General features: G+C 36.8%; 1 protein-coding gene across 1 annotated transcript in view; it reads right to left on the reverse strand.

Moving 5' to 3' along the window:
* AGBL3 (AGBL carboxypeptidase 3) overlaps window positions 1–18,294 on the reverse strand; it is a 120,240-nt gene that overhangs the window by 60,539 nt on the left and 41,407 nt on the right. The window contains exons 12-14 of the mRNA XM_043967565.1: window positions 17,963–18,026; window positions 10,240–10,328; window positions 3,187–3,382 (exon numbers count right to left, since the gene is read on the reverse strand). Of these exons, the coding sequence (XP_043823500.1) occupies window positions 3,187–3,382; window positions 10,240–10,328; window positions 17,963–18,026 (349 nt within the window). The remainder of the gene's footprint in view (window positions 1–3,186; window positions 3,383–10,239; window positions 10,329–17,962; window positions 18,027–18,294) is intronic.

Below are 18,294 nucleotides of genomic sequence, written 5' to 3' on the forward strand. Positions count from 1 at the left end.
CAAAGGACTAAGGACTAATCATGAAGCATACTATAAAAAAAGAACTGATATTGGTGGAACACAGTCTGAAGCATGCTATTTTTACTTTCTTTCATTTTTTCTTTTATTCAAGTTTTCTTACACAAAATGAATAATATGGGAATGTTTTGCATAATTGCACATGTATCACCCAATCAGAACAGGCTTTCAGCCAACTAATTTTTTAAAATAATAAATATTTTTATTTATAGTTTTGAGTTCCAAATTTTATCCCTTCCCACTGGGAAGGAAGGGAGGGGAGGAGAGATAAAATTTGGAACTCAATACTATAAATAAAAATGTTTATTATTAAAAAACAATATTAGTTGGCTGAAAGTCTGTTGTCCTTCCCACTCCCACTCTCCATAATTGTCTATTGAGGAAAATATGGGTAGCAGGTCCCATTAGACCTCTTAAATTGTTCTTAATTCATCCTTCTTTCAGCATGAAGTCTTTACATCCATTCATTATTTTCTGATCAGTAAGGGATATGTGTTAATATTTCCAATTATCCTTTGCATCCTTTACAAGTATCACAGGATATTGATTTTTCAACATCATCATCATCATCAATGTAAAAATATATGCCCTCAAAATCAACAGTACTCAAGAAGAGTCAAGTCTTATCACTGTATTATAATTCTTCAATAACCGAACAGCCATGGTAACCATTTATGCAGCACAAAAGTATGAAATGTACAATGACAGTTCAACAATGTCCCTTAGTGGATTCAATTATACTGTATACTTCAACAGAGTTGGACTGCATTAAAGTTACTTCAGCCAAATATAAAATATTATTTCATCAATAAACAAGCGAAAAAAGGGGCAATGACACTTAAATATGCCTGGGAAGAATCTTGCACTGAGGCGGGGCGGGGGGGAATCTGCTAATAAATTAGCCTAGAGGAAAGAAAGAAAAATCTTCAGTGTAGTCCCCAGCATAGAAACAAATAGAAACAAATTAGCCACTGTAAGATAGTGAGGTCGTTAGTCATTTAGGCTTTGAAATATCAATGTAAATTAGCCAAAATGGAAAATCTTTAATGGATCCCTGCAATACTGGAGCAAGTAGTCTTTCTTTGATCCAGATGACCATAAATAGATTTATTCAATCCATAACGATCTCAGATAAGCCCCCACAAAATATAACTGTCCTTCAAAAGACTCAGAGTTCTTGATTTGGAAGCCCCTAGATACTTAAGATTTAGTGTGGGCTATTTAAGATCATTTATTTTATAAATCATGTCCCAAGCACCGCCTCCCCCCCCCCCCCGAACAACACTATTTATAGACCATGCAAGTATCACAAATCAATAGCAAACATACTTAATTAAAGTCAAATAAATAGCAAGAGAATCATTCCCTATCTAGACCCTACCCCCACCACTTATACACATATGTAAGCCCTTTTAGCATCTAGGGGGATTATCTCCCATCCCAATTCTCATTGATTTCCTCACCATAATGGAAAATAGACATGGCAATTTTAGAATATATGGCCCAGCAGTAAAGGTTTAGGATTCAGTGTTAATTTGCCTCATAGAGTTCTGCAGTAACCTCTTGGTGTCAGATAGGATCTGCTAAGGTTTTCTACTTGGGCACAGTCATCAGGCTTCTGCTGGCATTTATGGGCATAGGGATGCCATGGTTGCCCTTCTCCATGCACTCCCCTTTTACCTATTCATTTCAACCATATGGATCTTGCTGCTTGCCTCTCCCATCCTGTTCAATCACATATCACTTTTGCCCTTCTCTTCCAACTTTGCTTTTTAAACTTCTTGTGTTTCAAAAGACTCTGCACTTATCAGAGTCTTTGTCCAGGGACATTATTACTTTGTGGCTAGCCAAATAGTACAGTTAATTTCTCCCAGTAAGTTATGTTTTCTGGACCACCAATCGTCATGGGAAAGGAAATTCAGAAGACTTTTTCTCTTGTCAGGTATATAACATAACTAAAATAAGATTGAGAATACTTTGCTTGTGCTGGAATTGAATAGTTAATGGCGTATTCTAAGTACTTTCTGCTAAAATGTAACACAGTCGAGCTTATATTAATGACATATGGTATTCAAACCTTTTGATTTTGCAGTTTCTTGAAAAATGGTCCTTCTCCAAATGGAGAAAATATAGTCATTTGTTTCCCAGTGAGCTCCAAAATGTTCATTCTGTGGTTTTTTGCCTGAGGAATAATGGATATTTATTTACAAGAATTAACACAGGCATAAGATTGTAGGAACAACATATTTGAGTGGAGAATAGGCAAGAGTAAATGAATAATCAATTAAGGAAACAGGCTTTCAAGAACAAATGCTTCTAAATGTTTCTTGAATTGAGATTACATAAAGGAAAAATCATGCGAATTCAAAGATAGGATGTGGGAGCGAGCTGTGGAGACCAAGGGTGGAAAATTCTTTTTCTATTACAGGCTTTTAAGGCTCAGTTGGTATCCACAAAAATAAAAATTAATTCTTATTTAGCATTTTCCAAGAGACAAAAAATTAAAATATCAACCACTTTAAAAATAAAGAACAGAGTATAGAAAACTTTATATGTGTAAGTGTATGTGCATTTGATATTTCCATCTACTCTGTGCTTATTTGGCATGTTCTGAGTTACATATTTGCTTACTCTGTTGGAATGTAAGATTCCTGGGACCTCTTTGATTTTTCTTTATATCCTTAGTCCCTAGCACAGCACCTGACACAAGCATAATAAATGCTTGTTGACTGACTGATAGATTTCTGTATACTACCCATTTAAGGAAAAGAACTTCGGAAGTTAAGAAAATGAAGGGGAAGATGAGGATGGTAAAGAGAAGACAAAGAGGAAGAAGAGGAGGGAGAAGAATCCAGGAGGTAGAAAAGAGAAAATGAAAAGGAGGAGGAGGAGGAGGAGGAAAGGAAAAAAGGGAAGAGAAAAGGAAGGGAGAAAAGGAGGAGGAAGGGTAAGAAGGGAAGGGAAGAAAGGGGACTGGATGGAAAGTAGACTGAAATTCTGGGAGGTAGGGAAAGAGGCAGGGAAAAGAAGTAGGAGAAAAGGAGATGGAAAGGAAAAAAGCAAAGAGAATTTTAAAAAAGCAGAAACACATAGGGACTATAATTATGTCACATAAATATTAGGAAAGGAAATTTGCCCGAGGGTGGGAAATTTAAAGGCCAAACTGACCAGGGATTCTATTCCATCTGATGTCTGCGGTGGAACCACTGCCAGGCAAAGCCCTCCAAAGGATAGTGAGGAGCCAATACAGCCTTGGGGTAGTGAGGGAGACTTGACCTTCACACAGTGAGCCAGTCCCTCAGTGTGGAAATTGTAGCGTCCTTTAGAGGCTGCATTTGAGGGAAGCCAGGAAAGTATAGTCTGGCTAGGAAGTGGTGACAACTTCTTATGGGCAAATAGGAACAGGGAGTTGCTTGGTAGGTAGGGGAGAGAGGCAGCATCCTAGGCATCTCTGCTTCCCCATTTTAGAAACCTTTTCCTCTCCCCTGAAATGTTTTTGCTCTTCCCAAACTTCTCTATCTTTCCAGAATCTGAGAGCCCAGGAGTTAGGCAGGAAGACTAGGTTGAAAATGTAAAGATGAAAAGAGGGACAGAAAAATTAAGGCTAGACTATCTAAATTCAGATTGGAAGAAAAATGAAAAGCTTTTAGGCATATTAAATCGTAACTGGTCTCCCCAAAGAAGACTGACTAGTAAGTTGGAATCTGGGGAGGCAGTGTGGTACAATAGAACGAGCTCTGGGTTTGTCAAACAAGCTCTGTTTAAAGACCTTCAGTGGCATGGTACCCATACCCTCTATAATTCTGGTCCAGTTTACCTTTCAGTGCCTTGTTAGTCTTGGCCTTCCCCCTTGTACCTACCCCTCATCCTACTTAATTTTTTTTTTTTTTTGCCAGAATCTTGGTTCAAACTCTCCCCTAATCTAGTCTGGATTGAATTCTCTGCCTTCCCCCTAACTACCATCCCACCACCAGCTCTGCTGATCCCTTCTTGCCCCATTCCTACCAGATGTCCTCTTCACCTTTTCTCTTCCTCTCTACCCCAAGTCTAAGCCAGGCTGCACTCTGCAGCAGCAAACTCCTGCCCTGGTCAGCCTCACTTTTTCCTTCATTCCTTTACTAATTTATAACCATTTTACTAAACCCAAATGTGGTTTTTATATCTTTATATTCCATGGGATTGAGATTCTCCATCCTCATACTTAGTTTTTATTTATGTCTCCTGAAGTTTCTATATTCTAGGAACAAAAATCTGCATTTATATAATATTTTAGAGTTTTGTAAACTTTTCCTGCAACAACTTTGTGAGGTTAAGTACTGAATTTTATTATCCCCATTTTATAAATGAAATTGAATTTGAGAGAAGTTGAGTGATTTGACCACAGTTACACATTAAATATCAGAGCTAGTCTTAAACTGACTTTCCCTAAATCTAGGTAATTTAGGCAAGAAACGATAAGGTTTAGAATTGGTGATGATTTTGTAACGATTTCTCTTGTTTATACAATCAGGATTTAGAGCCTGGAAGGGACTTCAGAGATCATCTTATTTCATGGAGGCAGCATGGTATTGTGAATACAGTGCTGAATCTAGAGTCAAGAAGATGTGGGTTCAAATCCAGATTCTGACACACACTTGTGGTATGCTTATAGGCTAAGCATTTGTCTGAGCTTCAGTTTCCTCTCTAAAATGGGATTATACCTAAAATGGGGTTAATAATACCAACCTTAAAGTGTTTTAAGGCTCCAATAAGATAATGTAAATGAAACACTTCATATACTTCAAGGTGCTATAAACTGTAGCGATTATTATTATTATTTTATAGTTCAATGCTCTTGACAATTTATTTGTGATGCAAACTATAATTATTGTCACAACTGGGATAATGTAAACTGTATATAAAATTATAGTATTCTATAAGTAACTATGACATTTGCCAAATACTTAGCTCAATTTGTGTGTGTGTGTGTATTAACTAAAAAGGATCTCAAAATCATAAGGCATCCCATAATTCATCACACTCTTCTGGAAAGTAAAGCTTCAATGTGTAGGAGCTTTCCATAGTCTTTTTCTTTTCATTTTTGCAACATTTTCAGACAGCTATGTCTATTGAAAAAAGGCTCACAATTTCTATAAGAGCAGTGCCTGGCTTCAGTACATTTTGGTGAAGGATTCATCAATTCTTCCTTCCCAATATCCCCTGCATCTCCCCCCCTTCTCTCCACTCTCATGACTGCTGCCTTATCCTGGCTCTCATCATCTCTTGCTTAGACTCTTAGAATATCCCCTTAATCTTCTTCCTTCCACTAGTCTTTTACCTCTCCAATCCATTCTCCACATGGTAGCCAAACTACCTGAAGTACAGCTTTGACCCTGCCATCCTTCAGCTCAAACATCTCCAGTGGCTACTTCTTTTCTTGAGGATGAGACAGAGCTCCTTTGTTTGGCCTTTTAAAACCCTGCACAATCTCCTTTAGTTTCCTAGCTCATATTGTAGCCAAAGTGACCTGCCATTACACTTTCTATGCCTTTGTATGGGCTGTCCTCATTTGAGATACTTGCTCTCCTTGTCTCCACCTTGTTTAATTCCTAGCCTCCTTCAAGGTTCAGCTCTAGTGCTGCCTCTATTTGAGACCTATCTTGATGTACTACCCTGCCTCCACCTTGCCTCCACTAGTTCTAGAGCCCCAGCTTCAGCAATTACTTTACATTTACCTATCTGCGTAGCTGTTAATTTTTCTCCCCAATGTAATCTCCTTGAGACAAAGGGTTGTTTCATTTCTGTTTTTATATCCCTCCCACCTAGCAGATTGTCTGGTATATAGTAGATGTTTAATAAATGCCGAATGGGTAAATGAATGGAAGAAAGAACAGAGGAAGACTACAGCAAGATTTGCCCTTTCTCTGAAGAGGTTATTAAGGTGGAAGAAAGGAAACAAGTATTTTTAAGCATCAGGCTTAATAAGTGTGCCAGTGCTAAGAGCTTTGTAAGTATTGTCTCATTTGATCATCACAACAACTCTGAGAGCTGGGTGCTACTGTCATCCTCATTTTACAATTCAGAAAACAGAGTCAGACAGATTAAAGGACTTGCCCAGCGTGAACCATCTAGTAAGTGTCTGAAACTGGATTTTAACTCAAATCTCTCTGATTTCAGGCCCTGCACTCTAGAGTCTATGGGGTTAACTGACACTCTATTTTAAAATATCCACTAGAGGAATTACAGGATGGAGAATTTCAACAATTCATCGACCTCCCCGCCACTCCACATCACCTATTCACCAAATGTATCCCCAGACAGGCTCTGGGTAAGCAATTTGTTTGGTGGTCTATGAGGGAATCCTAAGGTTCTGCTATGACTATCCATGAAATCATGGTGAAAATCATGAGCTACTCTGTGACCTAAAGAGTGAAGCAATGGCATCTAAAGAGCTGGTCCCACTCCACAGTCCCAGCCTCTGTTGTGCAGCAATACTGGGCTATCTTCTAACATATTAGAAATACGCCTGCTTCCCTTTGATGATTGGTATCATCACCCAGGCCATGAGGAGTGTGTGCTAAGAGACTGCTCAGTTAGTATCATCATTAACAAATGGTACCAAATAACTTTCTGTTTGGGATAGGTTTGGAGAAGGGTGGGGATAATACCCTTCTTTCACTCAGTTCCAGAAGGGACAACCGGTTTCAGGAAAGAGTGGTCCCCAATGAATCATGGGTTAAGGAGGTAGCTTTTTTATTATGAATGGAACAGGATTTCCTTGGTTCACAACTGATCTCTTATTTGGAAAGGGGGAAACTGACACTGATTTTCAAAGACAGTCTGTTGTTCCCAGCTCTCAAGAGGGCAGAGCTGAGCAAACTTGAACGTTAGCAGGAAGGAATATGACTAGGAGCATGTGACCTGACTAGAGTAGAAGTCCCCTTTAGCCAAAGAGCAGAACCTTTTGGCTCTGTGCTCGATATCTGCTCCCTTCTAGCTGAAAAGGGGGGCAGGGACTTGGTTTGCATCTTCTCTTTCTCTCTCCTTCTGTAGCATAGATCTAGATCTAGAAGGAACTTTAACTATCTTCTAGTACAACCCCAAATGTTTACAGATGAGGAAAATGGATTGCTAAAGGGTTAAGGAACAGGTCCAAATACATACAAGTAGTAAATGGCATTGCCAGAATTTGAACTCAGTTCCTATGAGTTCCAGTTCAACACTCTTCCCACCTTGCTATCCTGGTGGTCAAAGACACACTTCTTGGGTTTTCTGTCCTTCTTAGGTTACTATATGGCTGACTTTGCTGCACCTACGACAGGTATTTGAAGGGCTGGTGACTCTCTCTAACAAAGCAGAGTTGTAACCAATGGATGATTTAGTAGATTAAGGATTAGAGAATTGTTTGAGGCACCCAGAGGTTGCGACTAAATAGCAAAAGAATCAGTCACATTTTAAATTTGGGTCTTCTGAGCCAAGCTCTACACTCTACCTAGAACAAGTATTGATTGGTAATCAATTTTATCCTTCTTTCAAGAATAATTGTGCTCCTCTCCCCTTTTTGGATGATTCTATTTTCATTCTCCAGGAGACATTTTTGATATATTTGTCTATTTGTACTGAGCTAGAAATTTCCCCTGATACTCTATGTACTTGGGAGTTCTGAATTTACAATGGGTTTGCATATTTACTCTTGAGATTAAAATTTTCCTTATACTCCGTGTGACTGATAATTCCAATTAAATACCTCTTTCTCTCTCCTCTCCTCTCCTCTCCTCTCCTCTCCTCTCCTCTCCTCTCCTCTCCTCTCCTCTCCTCTCCTCTCCTCTCCTCTCCTCTCCTCTCCTCTCCTCTCCTCTCCTCTCCTCTCCTCTCCTCTCCTCTCCTCTCCTCTCCTCTCCTCTCCTCTCCTCTCCTCTCCTCTCCTCTCCTCTCCTCTCCTCTCCTCTCCTCTCCTCTCCTCTCCTCTCCTCTCCTCTCCTCTCCTCTCCTCTCCTCTCCTCTCCTCTCCTCTCTCTCTCTCTCTCTCTCTCTCTCTCTCTCTCTCTCTCTCTCTCTCTCTCTCTCTCTCTCCCTCTCTCTCTCTCTCCCTCCTTCCCTCCCTCCCTCCCTTTTAGTACAGTTCTGTCTCTAGCTAGTGATATTCAGCTTCTAAGTCCTCTATTGGCCAGTGCCCTGAAGAACCTGTGACTATGAGCCCTCAATAGATGCAAAGTGAAGCAGGCACAGGAACAGTTAGTGAAAAAGCTGAATACCTGTATGGCGGGGTACAGTTGGGATTGGGGCAAAGAAAGAGGCAGCAGTTTTTGAATACTTGACAGGAAGACAAAACCTATTTTCACAAATACTCATTATATTAGGTCTCCCAATTTACAAACATTACTTCCATCCTCTCTATACAGCTATGGATTTAAGTAAATTCAGTATACAATGGAAGTAACCTTTTTTAGATTTCCTGACAGAATATTTTGTATTACATTTAACAAAATTCAATACCAAATCAAGAGTTAAGTCCTTCTTTCCCACCAAGTATAAAATATTCTGAGTACAGACATCAGTTCATTTCTAGGTGGAAGAGGAATTCTATAACATTAAAAGACACTCACGTTTTTCCTTTCTGATTCCTGGTTTGGATGAATAATAACTTCTGATTCTCTTGCTTTATTCTAGTATGAAAATAAATGAATCAATGAATAAACAGATGCATATGTGTATACATAAATACAGTTCGATCTAGTCAATGAAAAATTAAACCAAAGAAAGGACTCTTTTTCTTTTGTAAGTACAATAATAGGCATTTCAGGCTTAGGTAACATTAACACTGTAAAGCTGGATGGTGTGTATGTCATATCATGTGGAGCTGACGGGTTATCATACTTCTCATTCAGGTAAATTTATTGGCTTTTCCTCAATACAAGTCTCCCCAGCACTTGGCACAATGCCTGGCACACAACAGGCACTTGATATTTATTGACTGACTGGCTTTCCTGCTTCTGATGTTTTACTTAACTAAACTATATTCATGAATCTGCATCTTTCTTCTTTTGTTCCCCAGTCTTACAGCGTAGAACCAGCATAGTTGGGGAATAGAGTTTTCTGGTTTAATTAATTTTGCTAGTAAATTTAAAATAAATCTATTTATGAAGTTCCACTGGCCATATAAATTTGCCCAAGACCAAGTTACTTTGCTAGCAATACATGAGTCTAAAGGAGGTTTTCTTTCTGTCTGTGTATACACACACACACATATATATGTATATGTGCATGTGTGTATGTATGTATATTTGTATGAGAAGTGGAAAGGGGGCTGAGATAATAATATTGACCATTTATTTACAATATGACATCATCCTATTCTGTTGAAATGAGATATTTTTCAATTTGATTTATAGTTACTATTTGGTTTATGGTTAAAGAGTATAAACCAGATTGGGGGCTAAAATCAAATTTACATAAGTAGAATTATGCTAAATACAATATTCCAACTGAACCTGAGATAGTTAAGAGATCCCAGAGTTGAGCAGGTTCCCAATCACAATAAAAAAATAATGGGAATCAATGCTTAATCATTCTCTTGAGAAAAATTGGTATATAAAAGGAATCACCTTGACATTTTGTATAATTACTCTTAAAATTTTCTTCTTTTTTTTTTGCAGCACAATGAGGGTTGAGTGACTTGCCCGGAGTCACACAGCTAGTAAGTGCCAAGTGTTTGAGGCTGGATTTGAACTCAAGTCCTCCTGAATCCAGCTGAAACCTAGCTGCCCCAAAAGGTGGCGCAGTGGATGGAGCACCGGCCCTGGATTCAGGAGGACCTGAGTTCAAATCCGGCCTCAGACACTTGACACTTACTAGCTGTGTGACCCTGGGCAAGTCACTTGACCCCCATTGCCCCGCAAAAAAAAAAAAAAGACAATTTCCACATACACTTTTGATCAGAAGAATTATTTGTGAAATCATGTCTCTATAGCTTGCTTTTTAAAAGAATCTGATGATAAATTCAGTATGTTAATTTCCAAGATGTCTTATTTGTCTGTATTTCATTCTGTGCTTCCTTTTGTTCTCTTTTAGGCATTTAAAAATACTTTAATTATACACTCTTGGCCTTCTTCTCCTACTTTTCTTTTTCCTCCTTTTTCTTCTCCTCCTCCTCTTCCTCCTCTTCTTTTATCATTCCCTTCTCCCCTTTAACCATGCATTAACTTTAAGAATATTAATGACCTTTAAAAATATTAGATTTACCTCTTGTTCCTCTCTAGAATTTTTCTGGAACAATCTACTAAATTTTTGTTTTGTTTTGTTTTTTTCTTATATTTTTCCTTAGTTTTTATCTAGATAATAAAGATGAGATTTAAAATAAATGGGGGCAGCTAGGTAGCACAGTGGATAGAGCACTGGCCCTAGAGCCAGGAGGACCTGAGTTCACAACCTGGCCTCAGACACTTGACACTTACTAGCTGTGTGACCCTGGGCTAGTCACTTAACCCCAATTGCCTCACACACACACACAAAAACCCAAACAAATAAAATAAATGAATATTCATTTAAAACACCAAATTTTGATTGTATGTTTCAATGAATACTATACCCAAATTCAGCACAGCACTGATACATGGGCTAATCAGTTGTGTCCATGATTGGGTTAACTGCCAATTGGTAAATTGGATGTTCCAAAGAATGCAGTTATCTGTAATTGTCTACATTCATAAACATGGTCAGCATGCCTTAATTTTTTTTTTTTTTGGTGAGGCAATTGGGGTTAAGTGACTTGCCCAGGGTCACACAGCTAGTAAGTGTGTAAAGTGTCTGAGGTCGGATTTGAACTCAGGTCCTCCTGAATCCAGGGCCAGTGCCCTATCCACTGCGCCACCTAGCTGCCCTTTTTTTTTTGCATGCTTTAATTTTTTGACATTAAGGTTTTTGTTTTGTTTTGTTTTTTGTGGGCCAATGAGGGCTAAGTGACTTGCCTAGGGTCACACAGAAGCCGAATTTGAACTCAGGTCCTCCTGAATCCAGAACAACATTAAGTTTTAACTCAAAGGTTAATACACTTGCTGTTTGAAGGCTAGATGAAGATAGAGTCTGGCCTTATGGATGTAGGCAGAATTTGGGACTTGCACATACTAGAGTGGCTTTCAGTTTAAACAAAATTATTTTTAAAATTGATTTTTATCGATACCTTTTACTTTTATATCACCTAGATTCTTCCTTGTATCTATCTATCCTCTAATTTTAAAAAAGGGAAAAAGAACAATTGGAAGAGGCAAATGAGAAAAATAGTAAAAGGAGGAAAATCAGCAAAATTTATCAATGCAATGAAAAAAGTTTAATGTCAGATGCAGTGTTCCATAACCATGGACCCACTATCCTTTGCAAAGGAACAGGAGGAGGTGTCTTCTCATCTCTTCTTTGAGACAATCTTCTTTTAAAATTTCACAACATTCATCTTTGTTTTGTAGTTGTTACTTTTATTTACGTTGATGTAGTCATTGTGTAGGCTGTCTTTCTGGCTCTGCTTACTTCACTTTGCATTAATTTTTTTATGTCTTTCCATATTTGTAGTCATCGTGTTTGGCCCTTCTTAAATCCCAGTAATACTCTATTACATTCATGTACCACAATGTGGTTTACTATTCCCCAATTGAAGGGCAACAGCTGTTTCTAATTCTTTGCTACCACAGTAGTATTATAAAGACTTGGGTAATTCACACCTTTGTTTTTGTCAATGCTTCCCTTGAGGTATATGCTGGACAGGTGTATCTCTGGGTCAAAGGGCATAGACATTTTAGCTACTTTATTTGCACAATTCCAAACTGCTTTCCACAATAGTTGAATTCACAGTTCTACCAACAATGTATTAATGTGCTGTCTTTCCATACCTCCTCCAGCATAGACTATTATCATCTTTTGTCATCTTTACCAATTTGCTGGATGAGAAGTAGAAAAAGATTGTTTTGATTTACACTTTTTAAAATTAGGTTTTATCTTAATTCTAAGCTAGAACCTTACAAAGTAGATAGTAAGCTTGATGTGTTAAAAAGTATAGTTGCTAGAATGTAAAAACTGAATTTCTAATGGAATCTTCTGGACCTCAAAAAGAGGATAATGAATATTCCTTCAGACAGCTAGTATTCTATGGTTTTTGCTAACAAGGTATCCATTTGTCTATTCATCCACAACTTTATAGATCTTACCTAACCAGCATTTCTCACCCAACCCTCATTTTCTTTCACAGATCTATTTATTTTCTCACCCACCATGTCTTATACCTGCTTACCTATCTATTCTTTGAAGGGTATTAATACAGAGGCAGCATAGCAAAATAGATGGGCATTAGAGTTAGGAAACGTAAGTTCAAATCCCATCTTGAGATACTTATTAGATATCTCGCCAGTCTTTTTTTTTTTTTTTTTTAGTGAGGCAATTGGGGTTCAGTGACTTGCCCAGGGTCACACAGCTAGTAAGTGTTAAGTGTCTGAGGCTGGATTTGAACTCAGGTACTCCTGACTCCAGGGCCGGTGCTCTATCCACTGCGCCACCTAGCTGCCCCCGCCAGTCTTTCTTAAAATTAGTTTTATCCTCTATTGCTTCTCTCTGCTTTATGACACAAGAAATGTCCATTTAGCATTGTAAGATTTTTACAAACAAGTTTATGTTCTAGCCCCATCTTGTCTTTACAGCTATTTCTATTACAGATGTTTGCTGACTAAGGTACTTTTGGGCTGTTTTGGTCTCTTTATTGTGGCAAGTAATATACATTGATTTAACCTTTGGAAAAGATTATTTGAATAAGTATTGGTGTTATTTCTTTTGTCCATTTCCCATTTTTTTACTTTTAATTATTTTTCAAATAGTTCAGGGTTAGATATCAGAATAGGACCTATAATTTCATTGGCATAGGAAATTCTCTGGTGGGAAAACTCCATCTAATATTGCATACAGGTCAGCACCTTCTCTTTAGCTCATCATCTCAGAAAGCTGCCTAGAGCACTGAGAAATTGAATCTTTGTCCAGAGTTACATAACCAGTAGGTAACAGAGACTGAAGGTTCAGATGATACTTTTCAATTGTATACTATATCTTTATCTCATTATAATTGTTTCATCTTGTTTCCTTTTCTTTCCTAATTCTTGTCTGACTCAGGGATAATACCCCCATGAACAAGTCTTTTTCTGTGGGTTAAAATATAATCGACTTTGATTTTTCTGGTGTTATTTAGTGATTCCTATGCCTATCATTTCTCTTCTTAAAGATTATGTTCATGATAAGGAAGTGTAAGGGTTTTGAGTCATCTACAAGCCCTTGGTCTTTTTCATTCCTTCATCCTGAACTATGCTTTCCCATATATTTGTCCCCATCCTTACTTTTCCAATGAAGTCACCAAGTGTCCAAGTATATGTTGATTTGATTTGGGGGGGCCTTATTATGTTCTGCATTGAATTTCTCTACAGCCTCAGCACTCACATTAGTACATAACCTGCTTCAAAACATGATGTCCAAATATATCATGAAATAATGCTGTTGTTGCCTCAACTACCTCTTTACCTCTCCCAGGAGAGTCTGTAAGCCACCTTTCAATTCATTTGCAACTTCTTTTTTTCTTCCGGTTTTGTTTATAGAAGACTATCAATATTGATATAATTGAGCTCCTTCAGCAATGTATATTTTTGTGCATGTGTGCCTGAATTCTTACCTGGATATAGATCTGTATGGGGAAGTATGTATATTTGTCCATGAATGTGTGAATATGTGTGTCTGTTCCTATGTGTGTACACTGTGAATAAAGACAAAGTATAGCCATAAAATAATGACTACTTTTTACTCAAGTAAAGCAGAACTCATTAATACAAATTAGATTTGTAATTCAAAGTAGCTTGTTGAGAGTCTGTACACTTATGATTATAATAACTTACGTTTCTATAGAGCTTTAGGATTTACAAAGTTCTTTTCTCCACAATCTTGTAGATTGTATAGCATTAGTACCTCCAATTTTACAATTGAGAAAAGTGAGGTTTAGAGAGGGTATGACAATGTTTATACTAACTAAAACAATCTCACAGTTTTATAGTAGTGTTATGACATTTTTTAAAAAAAATACAGTTAAGTTACTTAGCTTATTTACAAGATTTGCTTCCAAATGACTTGACTTTTTCCAGAAATCAAGTCTGTCAACAGATGAACGCTAACATTACTTCCACTTCTACAATTCTAGATTTAAGATTTATCTTCATTAAGAATATTTGTCTTTCTCTAGTAAGTGCTACTCTGATATCTTATTATGGCAAAGAGGTCACCCTGGTTTCTCAAAAGCTATGCCATGGCTGTATATGTTCTGGCAACTTCTGCCAAGTTGAAAAGGCTTAATGATAAACTTTATGTCTGATGACCAACAACCAGTCTACCTGAATATAGAGGAGCTAAGTACCAAGTTAACTTCAAGGAAATAACTTTTTCAGTAACTCTTGAAGGCTACCTAAATTATAAAGCAAGCAAAATAATAAAAGGTGTAGAAGGCACTCATAATGTCAAAATTATAGAATTTTGAAGGTTTGAATTAAATTAATGAAGGATAGTCTGAAAAAAAATACGCAGTAGGCTCTCTACCAGTGGTTGACTTCTCTAGCCAATTTCAGAGATGGGGATTATAGAAACAAAACTAAATGGTTCAGGAATAATCTTTAGTTTGAATGTAGAAAGGTACTCAGACTATTCCTGGGCTAATGGAAATCATGTACAGTATATAGAAAGAAAATTAATATATTCTGATGAACTCATGGCTTCACTGGTACATCATAAGAAGCAACTCCTCCATATTTTTTTATCCTATAGAATTCTTATTCACATCTTTCTATAAATCCTCCTAAGAGGATCTACCCAAGGCATATATCTTCCTCTGTTTATATATCTATATCTATATTTATATTTATATCTATATCTATATTTATATATACCAAGTCAGCATGCAAGTTGTCCATCCATTAGCTTTTATCCTCACATTGCCAGCCCATTTCCTTTTCTGATCGTGTATGTCTTCAGCAGACAGTATCTCCTATGCCACTTTGTGTGATGATCATTGATGGTGATATATCACAGTTTACTTACACTCACCATGAATCTTTTTATTCCCCTTTGGGTTACTTATCGATTTTAATGTGTAATAACTTTCTATTATATTCTTATGCCATAACCTATTCAACCATTTCCAAATCAATGGGTACCTAGTATGTTTCATGACTTGCTACACTAGTTTAATTTATAAACTAGATTATCAGTATGGGTATGACTGAGTTTCTCCACTAGTGTTTCATCTTATTGGTCATTAGGTAAACATTGCATGGTAAGAATAGCAAGTATTAAATTAATTAAATTAATGTCTGTAGACAATCCCCAAACTGTTGGATTTAAATCCTGCTTCAGATATTGGCTGTGAGATCTTGACTAAGTCATTTAACTTTTCTATATCTCAGTTTCCTCATCTGTAAAATGAGAAATTGGATTCAATGGCTTCTGAGGTTCCTTTTTGTAATAATATCAATCATAGAACCTTATATAATTTCACCAGGTACAGAGAACACTTTGTTTAAAACACTCTAAAAGAGCCTTCAAGACTGCATTTTATTCTGTGAAATTAAATTTTTTAAAAAATCAACAAATAGGACTCAGTAGGATCCTCTCATTCAAGTATATAACTGTCAGAAATCAATTGTGAAAGTGCATCTCCTTTCTTTTCATGCTTTTGTCAAGGTCACCTTTGATATCAATAATTTTAGAAACCATTTTTAAGAGGCAATCAGGGTTAAATGACTTGCTGAGGGTCACACAGCTGAGGCTGCATTTGAATTTAGGTCCTCCTGATTCCAGGGCCAGTCCTCTATTTACTGCACTACCTAGCTGCCCCAGAAGCCATTCTTTAAGAAGATTTCAGAGAGAAAAGATAGTAAACATACAGGTCAGTAGTTCTTTCTGTTTTCTGTTTTTATTTTTGGGTAGTAGTACTATTTATGATCTTTTTCATTCTTCTGTAATCTTCCTCTTTGAGAGATCTTGAAAACTGAATCCTGAGTGCCTTTAAAATAGTTTCTCTAATTCTTCTTATGTGTGTTTTCTCTAGAGATACTTTTGGAATTATCTGACTTGGGTCTTACACCAGACTCTCTGTCATGTTTTATATTCAATTGTGTTTCACTATTTTATAAGGTAATGCTGCTTAAAAACTTCCAACATTGCAATTCATTTGTCTCCTATTTTAATTAATCAGTTTTTACTTAAGTTTGATGGTTTTAAAATTTTCTCTTATAACAGTGAAAGGAATGAACAAAATGATTACAACAGATTATACATATAGCACTTTATACCCAACAATCCTCTGCTATTCTACTGAGATTAGTGGGATCTATTTCATTATCTGTTCTCTGTGAGCATGATTGGTCATTGGAATTATTATGAATTAGATTGCCTTTTAGCATAGTTTTCATTTAAATTATTGTAGCCATTGTGTGCATTGTTTTTCTGGTTCTGCTGACTTCATTTATCAGTTCATACTAGTCTTTCCCTGTTTCTTTTTGCCATATTTATCGATTTTAATGTGTAATAACTTTCTATTATATTCTTATGCCATAACCTATTCAACCATTTCCAAATCAATGGGTACCTAGTATGTTTTATGACTTTTGCTACACTAGTTTAATTTATAAACTAGATTATCAGTATGGGTATGACTGAGTTTCTCCACTAGTGTTTCATCTTATTGGTCATTAGGTAAACATTGCATGGTAAGAATAGCAAGTATTAAATTAACGTCTGTAGACAATCCCCAAACTGTTGTTCTTAGTACCATCTGCCTTCTTCTAATATCGCTAACACTATGGAAATGGAAGAGGTACATTGAGCTAAGAGTCATTTTTAATCCTTTCCCCTTTCATGGGCTGTGGTAGTCAAAAATTTTTCATCCCCTGGTAGCCAAAGTTCCAGTAATAACCCTTTCCATATTTGGTTAGGCTGGTCCTTATAGAATAAGTGTAGTTCGTTACTTGGAATATATAGGAAAAAAACCTAATTCACATACTTTTAATGTATCCCATAAACTAAATGAGGTCTGTGTATACACACACACACATATACACAAAGAATCTGTCATTCACATAGAGTAACCAGTTTATGATTTAGTAAATCCTAGGCAGTTCTCTAGTCTCATAGAAATTAAGTGACTCATTTAGGTTCATTTAACTGGCAAATGTCAGAGATAGGATTTGAACCCAGGTCTTACTGATTTGAACCCAGAACCATCACTACATCCACTATATCACACTACCTCAACATATCTATATTTTATATATTTGTCCAAGTGAAGTAAACAAATTCTTCAAGTAAACAGTTTAGCCAAATGAAGACATTTTGATTCAATGGCACAAAATATCACTCGGTGCTCTGGAAAAGGTAAAGAGGGTAAATCAAAGCACATTTGATGGACAGTTTTAGTTCTACTACTACAAGCCATTTAGCTTCATATGGCTCTATTGGAAAGAACCCTGGGCTTGGAATCAGAACTGAAATTGAGCCCCAGTTCTGTTAGTTCCTAGCAATATGATTTATAAGTCATTTAACCTTTCTCAGCTTCAGCTTATGCATTATATAAAGTAGGGCTAATACTTATACTACTGACTTCAGAACAGTATTGTGAGGAAAGTACTTCATAAACCATGAAATGCTATGTAAATGTGAGCTACTATTATCACCAATTTTAACATAAGGGACTTGGATAACATGATCTCCAAGGTTTCTCTGGGCTCTATATTCTTATCAATGGGACTAAAAAGTTATAGTATAACATAATAGGAAACAATGAATGTTCTTGGGTAATTATTATACAGATGAAAACTACTTAATGAATCTGACAGTTACAACATTGATGACTACCAGAAGATAAAGAGAGGAAAAGAGTAGCCAAATAACAAATCAATCATACCTGGGAAGTTCTTTTGAGAAAAGCTGAAGTTTCACTGGTCTCTGAAATGTCAGATTCATCACTACTAGGAAAAAGCAAAGACATTTTGCTTAGATGGCATGATCTTTCATTGAGGATTTTTCCCACATCAGCTGGGAAATGGCAACAATAATTTACATATGTAGAAAATGGTTATTTACAAAGTGGCATGATTTTCAGCAAGGCTCTTTTTTTTTTACTGATGCCTACATTTTTTATATAAAGTAACAAAACCCACTCATTTCATATATCCACGGTAGAAATAATACAATGAAAATAAAACCATTCACATTAAAGTAGATATCAGAGCTATC

This window comes from Dromiciops gliroides, chromosome 5, assembly GCF_019393635.1.
Source record: "Dromiciops gliroides isolate mDroGli1 chromosome 5, mDroGli1.pri, whole genome shotgun sequence".
Classification (NCBI taxonomy): domain Eukaryota; kingdom Metazoa; phylum Chordata; class Mammalia; order Microbiotheria; family Microbiotheriidae; genus Dromiciops; species Dromiciops gliroides.